This window comes from Candoia aspera, chromosome 16, assembly GCF_035149785.1.
Source record: "Candoia aspera isolate rCanAsp1 chromosome 16, rCanAsp1.hap2, whole genome shotgun sequence".
Taxonomy (NCBI): domain Eukaryota; kingdom Metazoa; phylum Chordata; class Lepidosauria; order Squamata; family Boidae; genus Candoia; species Candoia aspera.
In genome coordinates, this window is record NC_086168.1 from 11160526 (window position 1) to 11174295 (window position 13770).

The 13770-nt window shown below is 46.0% G+C and overlaps 1 protein-coding gene across 7 annotated transcripts in view; it reads left to right on the forward strand.

Annotated features, from left to right (window-relative positions):
• Window positions 1–13770, forward strand: part of DENND1A (DENN domain containing 1A) — a 150583-nt gene that overhangs the window by 42566 nt on the left and 94247 nt on the right. For all 7 annotated transcript variants that reach the window (XM_063316378.1, XM_063316381.1, XM_063316385.1 and 4 more), the window contains exon 4: window positions 10022–10071. In XM_063316378.1, the coding sequence (XP_063172448.1) occupies window positions 10022–10071 (50 nt within the window). The remainder of the gene's footprint in view (window positions 1–10021; window positions 10072–13770) is intronic.

Genomic DNA, 13770 nt, shown 5'->3' on the forward strand with positions numbered 1-13770 from the left:
TGAAGAACCATCTCGGGTTACTTACAGAAAGTCATCAGAGGAGCTCTTTCTGGAAATGTCTTGGTCCAATAAGAACTTTGCATGTTTGTTATTGAGCAGCCTTCATCCATCGTTAGGAAGGTGGGCTGTGAACCTCAGAAATAAATGCCTATTGAAGGTGTGTGGGTTTTGCTGTCCCCAGGAAATGAAACCGAAAAAACGAATGGCTGGGAATTGTTAAGTCGATTTTCTTTTCTTTTTTTCCTTCTGTCAGAATTAGGTAAGCTCAAATTAAGATAAAAGGAGAATGGGGTTTTTTTCCGGCTGAGGCATTTCGCAATGCTTAACAGAAAGAAGCATCTTTTTTTTCATTTATTGTCTTTTGCTTTGACATGTATCCCGGGGCAAGTATACTTCTGGAACTGCAGATACTTTTCCTAGTTTTAGGATGGCTGAAAATCTAGTTCTCTCTCTAATCTAGGCCTAAATTTATTGGAATGCAGCATAACATCGTTCAGGGAGCAATGTATAGTGTGGTTTCCACACCCCTGCATTACTGACAAAATAAAAACAACGAGTTGCGAAGTGTAGTTTGGTGACATCAGCCCATCTGGGGCTTTCTGGAGATGAAACTCCAGAATCTGAAGAGGGAGAGCCACTCCTGAACCAAAAAATCCCTTAAAAGCTTTCATTTTTAGGATTTGACTTTTCCATCTTGAGCAGCGAGAGCTGGCTTTGCGCCTGGAGGCTGACCATAGCAAATACATCAGCTTGCTTGAAGCACTGCATCTTTCCCAGCCACAACTGTAAAGAAGTTTCCATAAATTAGTAGCATTAAAATTCTAATAGTAGAGCCTACAGCCCTCCTGTTTTAGAAGTGACCTGGGTTAAACAGGAGGGAGGGTGGGCAGTTAATGGTTATTAAGCAAGCAACCCAGCTTTGCTTTGCCATTCCTAGTAGGCTTGACATAAGGTAAGCATTTAGAAATCTCAGCACTTCACTCAACACTTGTTGATGCTTATATATTCTTAAGAAAAGTTTCAGAAGCAAAATATATGAGTACAGAGACTTGATCAGCAGCCTTAGATCAATTTCCCAGAGCATTGATTGGGGTGATCTTTTTTATTATTATTACTACTACTACTATTATTATTATTATTTAGATGTATTATAGCTACCTGCTCCAAAAGACTGGTATCTAGTTGACCAGTTCACTGGGTGAGTATCTAGCAGATCATAGAAATTAGAGTTTAGAAGTATCTTGAAACCATTAAAAAAAGAGGTTGTAACACCCCCCCCCCCAAATTTTACATCAATGTTTGCCCAAACTTCGTAGGAGTTTGCTGGCACAGATCAGAAAGTAGAGCCAAGAAGCAATTTGGCCCTTTGGTGGAGTTTAATGGATTATGCCATTAAGATTAAGCACTTGTTAGTCCTTCCATGCGTATGGTGCAACACTTTGAAAATAAATTTTCAAGGGGGCGGCCATGTCAGTCTGACAAACTTTTTTTAAAAGTAATTGAATGTTTTTTTTGGAACTACAGCTGGCAAGAGGCATTGCTTTAGAAGAGGCATTCCCCTTTCTTTTTTACCCCCCCCCCAAGAATATATGCATATGCACACATGGAGGAGTGTATATGATGCTGTCTTCTCAAAACCCATAATCCTGCATTGATGTGAATCCTTTATATTGATTAATTAGCACCGCCACCTGCAATTTCTACGCCAGACCTACCGCAACAGAGTCCAGGGGGGTCATCGGTTGCTTCGTAATGGTTACATTCTATTTCAGTGAAACGGAGTTTTAAAAAAAACACCAACCCTGAATCAAACAAGACCGTCATGTGCGAATCAGATGTTTGTGGATTGTTCTTAACCTTCCGTGGGAGTTGCCAGCAATTCGGAAAATCCGCGCTGTCCATAAAAATGGAAGTTCACCCACCGATCTTTGAATTCCGACGGGTGTCGCTTCTAACACGTGTCTGGATTTCAACATAGAAGCCGTGTTTCCCTTTTAGCGCATAAACTCTTCGGCGCCTTCATTCAAAGGGATTAACTTCCATTCTGCGCCGTTAGCGGAGACTTCCCCTGGTTCTTGTGAGCCTCCCTTTCTGTGTGGGTACAACTCACATTTCTCCCGAGAAGGGCTCTTGTTTTGCATTGTCAGGCATGGAGACCTATGAGAATTGTCTTCCCTCTCTTTTGCTTCTCTTCCCAAACACTAGACCTTTAATCCTAATGTCTTCTGTTAGACTCCTATGATGCTCTCCATTGTTTCTCCATTCACACCATTGATATTACCCTTTCTTCAGCATCTGTTGACTCCCCAAGTTAGTTGTCCATTCGGTCGTCTTTCCTGATCGAGTCCACTCGTCTGGGTGCAAAGGGAAGAATTAAAATATTTCCTCTCCTTTGACCCAAAGCTGGGCTTCCTTTCTCAGTTTGCTGCTCCACCAGTTACTAGATGCTTAGTTGATTTCAGTCATTTCCTGAGCTCTGGCTTCTCAGGGGAACCTCATCCATGGACTCTGAGGACCTCTTGTGAATGCCTTTACTATGAACAGCAACTCTGATCCCAGTTCTTGGTCCATTGTAAATCCAGAGTAGACCAGACCCAACTCACTGAGTGCTCCACCACTTCTCCACCCCAGAGTGGTCCCACTTCTGAGAAGCGGTGGCGCCCTGAGCAATTCGGGCATGGTCTACGCTCAATGACCCTGACCACAAAGATCATTTGTCTACCCCGAACGTTCCACGGAAGCCACGCAAACTGGCTCTTTGGCAGACCCATGCCGCGTTGCGCTGGGGTAACATGTCTGAGCCGTACGCTTCAGCTCCCTTATTTTAGCACTAAGACTTACAAAGGCTTCTTTTAACAGCCTTTAATTTTGGACTTAGGGATGGGAGTTGGCCTGTGGCTGTGATAGCTACTGTGGGTCTGCAGTTGTTTGGGGATGAAAGAAGGCAGCAGCTGGAAACGCGGTGGCTACATCTAGCTGTCTTCCTCGAGCAGGCCTTGATTTTTGGGTTTATCTAAACAAGCCCGACTAATCCCAACTATCTGGGGGGATCCACTGTCAAAACAACCAGCATGGCCCTGAGGCAAATCCAGTCCTGCAGAAATGAAAGCTGGGACTTGCAATGCTCCCATGTCTGCTTAGTGGAGGCCTTTTCAGCTTTCATTCCTCCCTTTTTTTGGCTTCGGAGAGAGGGCTGGAGAGAAGTGGAATTTGCATAAAGCCTTTTGATTGGGAACTTTGGAAGCCTGACAGAACGCTGGCTTATAATTGTCATCTACAATGAGAAGTCTATGGGAGAATCCTTGAATGACCTAACCATGCAGAAAAGGGGGGGGGGGGATGAAAGCGCCTTAGCCCAGCCGAGAGGTGGGCAGGAGGGGGCCGGGGGAGGAGAGGAACAGAGGGGAGGGGGCCTGCTGCATTGTCTAACATCTGCTCTCCTTCTCGTTAGTTTTGTTCTTACGAATTCTGTGTGGACTTCCGAGAAAGCAAAGACAGACAAACAGGGATCCTGTAATCTTCCTTCTGAATATTTATGCAAGGCGGCGGGGGGGGGGCAGCCTCTAAGCTCTCCTTCACATCCCCACCCCACTTTTTCTCTTCCCCCACCCTCCCCTTCCATGCTTTCCGAAGAGGCCAACTTTTCAAAAGCTTAAATAAATGTTTGTGGATGTGTATAAAGCGATTTGCATCTATTTGGTGTTTAGAGGGACCCACGTCTTTTGCTTGTTTGGGGGGAGGGGGGCTGATAAGTTGAATTTTTCTTTTTAATTATCCAAGTATCTTTTAAGGGAGATAGGTTGCGAATTAAGAGAATGGCCTTCAGCGGGCTGGCTGTGACAAGGAGGAAGGACTATCCCAAAATTTTGTTTGAACTATAGACCGGCAATGGCTTCTAACAGGAAGTGAGTGTCTTCCCGAAGTACGTCTTAACTTTCTTCATGTACGCTGGAAAAATAGCGTGGCGGAATTCTGCATTCCAAAATACCGGGGGCATTCTGTGTTGCTTCTTTTATGCCTCTTGCAGATACTGCGCAGGTGAACTTGAACTCAGCTCTCTAAATGCATTCAATGTTTTACGGAGGCTGGAAACCTACAGCCATTGGGGTGGGAGAGAACTGGATTTAAATACAAGCGTTGAGCTAGGCTTTGCGAGGGAAGTCCAGATGTGGAAGTCAGAACGGATGGCTCTTCACTTTCACCGTACGCAAAAGAAGGTGTATTTTGTTTAAGGGATTCTGCCGATCTTCTAAGGCAGCTTGCAAGAACACCTTTCCAAGGGGAAGCTTCTTAATTCGTCTGTTGCAGGAAAAGCAGCTAAGTCTTGTGGCAGTTACGAAGGCCAATGTGTTAATTGTGGCATATGTTTTCGTCTTCAGGATGTTGCCAAGCATGGCCACTTTTTGCTAATTTTCAGAGGGGCATGAAACAGAGGAAGTCTAGCCTGCCTTTCAGAAGGGGTTTAAGAAAAATTCAAATATATATATATAGTGTGTGTGTGTGTGTATAGAGAGAGAAAGAGAGAGAGAGACTTAACATTTTGCTTTTTATTTTGATGGCACAGTGCTGTGAAGGAGGCAGGGGCAGATCTCTCTTGTCCCTTTCTTTGCTCAGAGCAACTTTGCTCCAGCATGGATTTTTAAGATCGCATCTGCTAGCTCTGTGTCCCAGGAGGAGGGCCACAGAGCGCTGAATTCAAGGCAGACCCATTATTTCTGCTTTTGCTTATGTTGTATCGGGGATGAAACCTTAGGGAGACAGAGTGTTTCCGCTGAGTAATGCCCAAGCCAGATTGGAAGGACTGGTGGCCTTAGGGGGTAGATTTGAAGGAACAGACCCAATTAAATTTAAAAATTCAAGGATTGTCAAAACTGGTAATGAACAAGGGTTCTAAACACACACACACACACACACACACACCAGCTCCAAGTGGGAACAGTAAAATTTGTCCATCTGCATACTATTTGTGAACTGTATTTTTTTTTTAAAAAATTGAAATGTCTTCTGCTTGTTGAAAAACTGTTTCCAAGACTGGACGGATTACATTGTAGGATGCTAAAGGGATGATCAAATATGATGTCAGAACCACTGGCTATAATCTTGGAGAAGTTCTGGAATATAGGAGACAGCTAAAACAGTTTCAGTCTTTTAAAAAGGAGAAAAAGGGGACCCAGGAAGCTACAGACCAATCAGCTTTACATCAATACCTGGGAAAATCCTCGGGGTGGGTTTACAAGTGCTTAGAAAAGAACAGGGTGATTACGAGAAACCAGCCTGGGTTTATTAAAAATAAGTCATGCCAGACAAATCTTCCTGCTTTTCGGGGGGCAGCTGACTAGATTAGTAGACCAAGGGAATGCTGTTTTATGAAATCCAATAGTGCTCTTCAACGTTTTCATAAATGACTTAGACCGATCAAATTTGCAGTCGACAAAGCTGGGGACGCTTCAGAAGACAGAGTCAAGGTTCAGCGAGATCTGGTAGACTTGGATATTAGGTCCTATCCAACGATATGGAGTTCAGTGATGAGAAATGGAAGAAAAATCGGATGCACAACTACAAGGTAGGCGGTACCTGGCTTGACAGTCGTCCTTGTGAGAAAAATATGCGTGTCCTGGTAGACTACACGTTAAACATGAGCCAGCAGTTTGCTGTGGCTGCCAAAGAGCCAATGAAATCTTGGGCTGCATTAGCAGAGGTATAATAGACATACAGGATTTCACGGTCATAGGAAGTGATCGTTCTGCTCTGCGGTGTATTGATCAAACAGCCCCCGGAATACCGTGTCCAGTTCTGGTCCCACAATTCAAGGAGGGTGCCAAGGAACTGGGAAAAGTGCGGAGAAGATGGATCAAGGTGATAAGGAGCTTGGAGGCTAAATTCTGTGAAGAATGGTTGAAAGAACCATTTGGTACGTTTGGCCTGAGGAAGAGGAGGCTGAGGGGAGACGTGATAGCGGTCCTCCAAGGCTTAAAGGGTTGTCCCAAGGTGTGGATTTATTCTTCGTCATGCCCAAGGGCAGGACAAGACCAAACAGTGGAAGCTTTACAGAAACACATCCCAACTCCAAGAGGAATATCCTGACCACGAGGACTGTCAAGCAGTGGAACAGCCGCCTCTTGAAGTCATGAGGGACCCATCCGTGGAGGATTTCAAAAAAAGGTTAGACAGCCATTTGTGGGGATGGTCTGAGGATTCCTGCCCTGGGCAGGTGAGTGGGTTAGAAGACCTCCAACCCCATGAGTCTGTGATACTGTGAAATATAAACAAACTGCCCAGGCTCATTCAAGCTGGGCGGTGCATAACTTTCTGCTCATAAATCGATAAAATAGATGCAAAGAGGGGTGCGTTTGTGTGCCATCACCCACACTGTTCTGAATCTTGCTGTGCCATTAATGATGGGGGAAAAAAGGAGGATGGAAGGTGTGCGTTAGGGAAGAGGAGCATGTGGGTAAACCGGAAGCAAACGGGAGATTCGGTGACTGTCGTCGTCATGAGTAAAGCTCCCAGAAGGTGTGTGGCATAGCCAAATGACCGAAGGGGTGGGAAATGAAGAAGGGCAAATCGGGGAAGGGTAGTGATGGGGGGCCAAGGGCCTAGCTTCCTTTGGGCTCCCTGGTCCTTCCCACATTGGATTTTCCTTTCATCGCAGCGTCCAGGGCTAATCTGACCCATCCTAACCAAAGACCGAATCTGCAGGTCTTCTGTTGAAGAATAAATGTTTTCCCCACATTTCCCACAGCAAGTCTTCCCCTTTCCTTCCTTGGGCACCGTTCAAGAGATCCTGTCTGTGTCGAAGGTTGAGCCCGAACAAGCCACTCCTGGCTCAGCTTCCGAGCCGCTTCTGATATTATCCGCTTCGCTGGGCATGGCCTGCTTCTCACCCACCCCTAGTAATAAAATAGTTCCTTGAGCTCTAAACACAAGAATGGAATTGTTCGCGGATCTTCCCTCCCATCCACGTTGGAGGCCCCCTGGCAGAGGAGCAAAGCGGCCGACCGTGGTCTCCTTTCGAAGCAGCTTCCTCTCCCGGTTGCTCCGCGCCCCAAGGGAGCGGCGTTTCTGTCGGCACGGCTCATTTATTTTGAAAACTTTGGTGCCGAAACCCGACGCAATCAATGGCTGCCACGCTGTCTCCAATGCGTTTCTGCGCTTGCAGGATCGATGAGAGGGGATTTCAGAAAACCCACGCGGGGATTAGAATGTCAGCGGTGTTTTGATTATGAAAAGAATGGGAACCAGGGAAGGGGAGGCGGGCGGGCGGGGTGGGGTGACAGCGCTGGAACCAGGTGGCAAATATCTTAGAGCCAGGGCTGAGGGGGTGGTGCTGGATCCTGGGGGACAGAGCTTCATGCTTTGTACTTTAACTGTGGTGACGGCCTGATATGGATTTCTCTTCCTCTCTCGCACACACCCCGAGCTCATTAAAATGTTAAACATGAAACCGTGCGTGGAAAAAAAAAATCAAAGCATAAAGTTGGTGTTTTGTTGGATTAGCACAAGGCCCCGTTTCAGAAAACACGATTGTCTCAAGGGGAAGAGAGCTCTCCACCCCCAACCTAGGGAGGTGTAATGGTGTGCAGGGAGGAGGGACATCACTGAGCCATGAAGTTGCGCAACAGGGAGCCCTGGTTGGGTTTGCGGATCTCCAAATTTCTGGCCTTCCAGGATGGGAACGTCTGCGATGAAGGGGAACAATCTGCTCAGTCAGGACTTCTAACCAGGTGTGAACTCTGCACGTTGACTGGGTGCAATCAGAGTCTTGCAGACTGTTGTGTTTCTCTATGTGGAAGAGTCCTCAGCCACTGAGAAGGATGCAGGATGGGAAAGCAGAGCTGACACCCAGTCACCGAGCCTGGAGCTTCTGATTGGACTTGTTTCAATGGCTTCTGATGTTCTTTCGGCATAAACTTGTTGATTTTGCCCCATCCTCGGTACCGCTAGGTGGAAGCACAGAATGATCTGGTTAAACCTGGTTGATCTGGTTAAACCCTGGCTAAGGTTAACGCATGGTTTGGACTTGTATGGGAGATCACTAGGATGTCCTAAGGTGTAGGCTAAAAGAAGAAGTAAAAAATAAAAATAAAAACATCCTGGAAGAAAGCAATCATAAAATCATTTCCATTTGATTGCTGAGAGTATTAGCTGGACATGTTCATAAAGTTAACCAGGAGGTGAAATTGACTTGAAGAAGACTCCTCCCTAAGTTTTGTGTCCTGCCTGGTTTGTGAGCTTTGCAACACCTCCCATCTCAGAAAACATCAGGCAATAGTTCTCTTTAGTCCCCAGGAGTTTTAAAAAAAAAGTATTTGGGCACAAGCTCTTTTGTGAGATGCTTCATGTCCAAAACCAGCTCTAAAATGGTTGAAATAGAAAGTATTGAACGTTAGAATGCTTTAAAACCTTAATGGCTGGAGTTCATACCAGTGCAAAATACATCCTGCAGCTTTCCCTGTGAATACTGAAATTGTGGTGAACTTCCAGTGGCAGGGGGTTTCGGAGAGGGGACCATAGAGACCCAGTTCTCACTGAATGTCTGGTGATAAATTTGGTTTGCTTGATCCCATGCGCTCTGCAAATAGGGGTAAGGGAGCCTTTCACCCTTCTGCTGTCCAACAAGCATGTTTTTCTAAAGAGGGATTATAAGCTCTGCCACAGTCAGTCAGTTTTCTTAGGAAATGCACCCCTTCCTCCTCCAGCCCCTTGTAGTTTACCTATTTTTTTTGTAGCCTTTAATGTGGCCAGTCTCCCGCCCTACCTCGGAAACCCCAAAGATGATCCAAGACTGAGCTTTTGACCTTGCAAGTATGAAGGAATGGGACATACTCAATTGAATTGTTTCACCAGTGGGGTTGCCAAGAGAGGCAATATGTTTTCTGCTCCATTGAATGGACAATTAGATTGATGTGGCTTATTTGTTAAATAATGGAAGTGGTTTTAAAAATAAATGAAGCATGGAGCATCCATTTCACTAACGCATAATTTATTATTACTGGTCTGGAAAGTGCTCTGTTATGTAAATCAACGTTTAATTTTATCAAGTGTGCTAAGGTTTGTTTCTCATAATTCGGAAGGAGGGGAGGGAAGGGAAGGATGAAGAGGATGGGCGGATGGATGAATTGAAGGATGGAGAGAGGATGGATGGATGGATGGATGGATGGAAGGAAGGAAGAAAATAGCCATCTTTGTTTCTACAAGCAGACAATCCTTTACTTCGAAGGATCAAACCTTCCCATTTCTGCAGCTCTTTTAGATAATAGATTCCCTGCTTGTTGAGAACACTTGGTCTAAATCTTCACCTACTGAAAGATGTTTAAAGAAAGAAGTTCTTTTTAAAAGGTTACTCAGAGAACACAACTAAGAGTAGAGACAGCCTTTCAGCAATGTTTGCCGATTAAAGTGAGCACCCACCCCACATATCTTCCTAAATGCAATTTCTTATTTATCGCCCATTCCGGGACTTCCCCACCACGCCCGGGCAGCAAGAGGGCCAAGCTGGTAGACCGTCTCTCGAGAAGGCTCCTGGTCTTGATGCACAGTTTGGTTTGTTGGAAAAGCCTTTTCCGCTCCCAGCAAACCTCGTTCCTAGGATACGAGCCCGCGTGGCACTTGGGGGGGCATTCTGCCAGGCCAGAGATCCCGCTTGTCCGGGTGGTGTTGCTGGTATCCATATGGTCAGGTCGGAAGGTCTCCCTGGAGGCGAGCGAGCGCTAGGCCAGCCCCATTGCCTCCCCCACCTTCCGGGGGCTGCTGCAGGGCCCCTGCTGCTTGCCCATGTGTGAATCTTGGTTAATTTTTCATTTTTAATGAAGTTTGATCATGTTCGCTCTTTCACATGATTGACTGGTTAGTACTTCTTCCATGTAATTGATAAAGCACATTTCTCTTCATTTGTCTCTTGTTTCTGCAGGGCAGAGTTGCAAGATTTTGTTCTGTGGTTAACATTAGATTTATTGGTCCCATTAGGTGATTAAATTATCTCTCTTCTCCTCCCCCCCACCCCTTTCTGTTCTCTCCACAGGAGATTCTGCAGACGGTGGCCAAGTTCTGTTTCCCTTTCTACGTGGACAGGTAGGGTTGGGTTCCTAAACATTTTAAGAAAGGGAAAAATACACACGCTTCTCTCAATAAAATGGATAATGAAGTTCATACCATTCTTAAGGCTGTGTCTAACCCTGTTTCAAAATACTGCCTTTTCTCTTTTTCTAAGGATCTTTAAAGGAGTGTTTAAAAAAAATGTTTTGATCTTACCACAAATCAGCAACCGCCAAGTCAGTTTTCTTTTTGCTTCCAATGACGGTTTTAATGCCAGAGTTAAACTTTTGCCGATGGAATAGTTATTTGCATTCTGCCGTTGACACCAGGCAGATTTTACAGCTGTTGTTCGTGTTGAGTAATTCTGCAAGTCAAGTGAATTGCAATGAGTTTATAGTTCTGAACTTGCCCCTTGCAAACACCAGACATTAGTGCTGCCCAAATGGTGGGGGATTTCCAGCAACCCTCAGCGGCATCGTTTCTTATCTGTCCTTCTCGTTGTCAATCTCCCTTTGGCTTCTCTTCATTATTGTGTGACATTGATGTCCCACTGCAATGTCTGGTGTCAAAATTGTGTGGGTCGCTGCAAGCACTGGGGTTAAGTGTCAGTATGGGGCAGAGTGAGTCAATAAGAGTGAGGGAGGAGGAATGCCTGCACCCCTCACTGCCTCTGGTGGCACAAAGGAGCTCTGAATAGTTTGGAGAACTGTTTGCTTTGTGCAAATTGTCTGGCTGCATCAAATGTGCTAATCTGGGGAGAATGGTCCATGCAATATTCATGTAGCATAGGGCTAAATTCAGTGGTGCAGTGCTGCTTTTTTAGACATTTCATTCTGGGTTCACTCCTGTAACCCCCAGTTGGGAAGATCAAGAGAAGAAAACGTTCTGCTGCTTGTCCAGTTGGATGGCTCAGCTTAACTTGGTTTTGTATCTTCCTGGATTTATTTATTTATTTATTCAGTTTAATTTCTATAGCCGCCCATCTCAGCAAGTGACTCCAGATCCTTCTGGTTTATTACGACAATGTACCTGCATTATTCCAGCGTAAATCTTTCCCATCTGAGAAGATGGCTTGATAGGGTTGGGTCATCAGAGTAAACAATGAGTCCTCCAAGGAACACTTCCATTGGCCAAAGAATATTAAAATGGTCTCACAAGGGTTTAACCCTGGAAGTTGGCTCCTTGCCTAGATAAGAGGAGATTGAGGTGCTGATAGAATGATGCTTCGGTATAAGAACGCCATCCTCTGCTCAGATGGACCATTTAGGTATGGTAGATGGGCCATCAGACCATGGCTGGTCTTCTTTCTGAGTTAAGTATCTGCTTACAGCATTAGCAGATTTTGAAGGTGGCCTTTTCTTTCTGACCCCATGGTCCATATCGCCATGATGTAGAGCAGTGCCCAGTCAGGCCACTGAGTTCTGTCACCTGCTCAGATTTGGAGAACATCACGGCAAGGGCTATTCTGGACCGTAAGCGGAAACGGATCTTAATCAGAATTGCTCCAGAAACATGTTTTCCTCATTTCGGTGGAATTTGCATGGCATTCGGTGTAAGGAAGGTGCCTTCCTCCCGAATAAATCATGATTATTTGCAATTCATACTTACATTTTCCACTAAGCATTTGTTCACCTATCATTTTCACCCCACAGGCCAGGCTGAATATGTATGCAGAAGATCAATCAGTCAATGTCTTATTTATACACACACACACACACACACACACACACACACAGAGTCTTTCTTTCTCAGCATGATGGTAAATGCAGGAGATGGGTAATTTAATACTATTGTTTAGAAACTCTGAGTCTCTCACTTCCCAAATTTGCATAACCTGCACAGAGAATTTTTCTACGTGTATCTGCTAGGCTGTTCTAGGCGCTTGGCTTATATTCTTAGAACCCCTAGAAAGAATGAACCGAGGAGGGTCTCTGGTCATATGCAGAGTTCTTTGTCACAAGAGGGCTCCACCCCCGGGGGTGGAGGTGGTGTGTTCGAAGTAAGTTTGGGATCCACCACCTGCTTCGGCTACTTTAGAAATGGAGCAGAAATGGGCTAGATGTCCTCACTGGATCTGTACATCTGTATGACTTTTTAAATAAAAAGTGCTGGTTGAAGACTCAGGGTCAGGAAGCTTCTGGGATGTTTGTGGCAGGGATAGGGTTAAAATCTGATTCTGTCACACGGTTTCGGTGACCATCTAGGCAAAAAATCCCACGCCTGAAGGTGTCCAACAGCTTCGCCCAGTCCTTGCTCTGCACAGCTCCGTGTCTTATGGTACATTTCCACCCTGTTTCCCAACTTGTGGTAGTGTTGAGATCTGCAGAATCTCAGATTTATTCCTCTGGTTGAGTTGCTGAAGGAGAAGCTGCCTTCTGTTTCGGGTGCAAGAGAAGAGGGGTGGAAGGTGTGGGCGTCCTCGGTGACCTCCCCTTTACAGTTTCACAAATCTTGTTGGTAGAGGCGGCTTCTTCTAACTTAGAAGCGATGCAGCTTTGCTGTCAGGGGTTATCTGGAGGAAATTTGGGTGAAAATAAACATTGGCAGGGAAAATAAATGTTCCCCCTCCTGCTGAAGCATTTTCTCTTACAGGTAGTCCTCGCTTAACAACCATTCATTTAGCGACTGTTCAGACTTATGACGGTGCTGGAAAAACTGACTTACGGCCAGTCCGCACACACACAAAAAAGGTTGGGTCGGATTCGCTTGATGACCACTTTGCTTAGCGGTCCCAATTGTCATTTAACGAGGACTACCTGTAGTCATCACTCCTGGCAATAGGGCAAACTCAGTCGTATTTCCTAATTTGAGATTCCCCGAGTCTTGAATGTCCTCATTCACGAAAGTCCTCATTTTTGAAAATGGTGGTAAGGCAAGGGGGACTTCTCACCAGAGGTCCATATTTGGAATGCGGCGTAAGGTGCCCTGTCACCTCAGCCAACTTGATGGAAAAGCTTTGCAAGAGCCTTCTAGCTTCTGACAGAGGATGCCCCGAGCAGGGAGTTGGGGCACTCTGCAGCTCACGCCTTGAAGAAATGCCATGCTCAGATGCCAGCGATGGGGAGACCCTTCTGAAATTGAACTGGAAGACGGGCCCCCAAGTCCAGGCTACCCCCGTGCACCCTTAGGAGGAAGAAGAACATCTGCAGCACACGAGGACGGTGGTTGTCCTTAGAAGAACATCAGGCTGCTGAGGCATCATGGTGAAAAAGGCGTGCTTGGGCTTGGAAAGCTTCTCAAAGCTTGTTGGGTGGGTGGGCTTGCTCCGCGTCAGTCCCCCCATCGTCTTGGGAGAACGTCCAAGAGTTGTGATGAAGATGGCAGGCAAGCAAGCGGGCGGCCTGCATGGAGGCTTCGTGTGGTTGGCTTCCAAGCTTTCTCGAACATCCCGCTCCTCACTGGCACGTTGATTTTCTGAATCGCCCTCTGCTGTTCCGCAGGGCACACGGTGGGGATCTCCTGGAGGGGTAGCGCAAGGCTGCAGTTTCCCTGCATGGGGGGCATGGCATTCTCAGAAAGACCTGGCAAAGCACGAACGACACTAAAACACGCGTGACACGTTTCTCCCTCTGCATGCCGCCCGGGAAGTTCCGGCGGTAAGTGATCGGTTCCACCTATGGAATAAAACAAGCTGTTATTTAGGAGGGAGGAATCAAGCTGCTGGGAGTTATATCCTTTACTAATTACAAGGCTTTTATGTATGTACACTGCTTTTATCCACTCATGGCTTTCTCT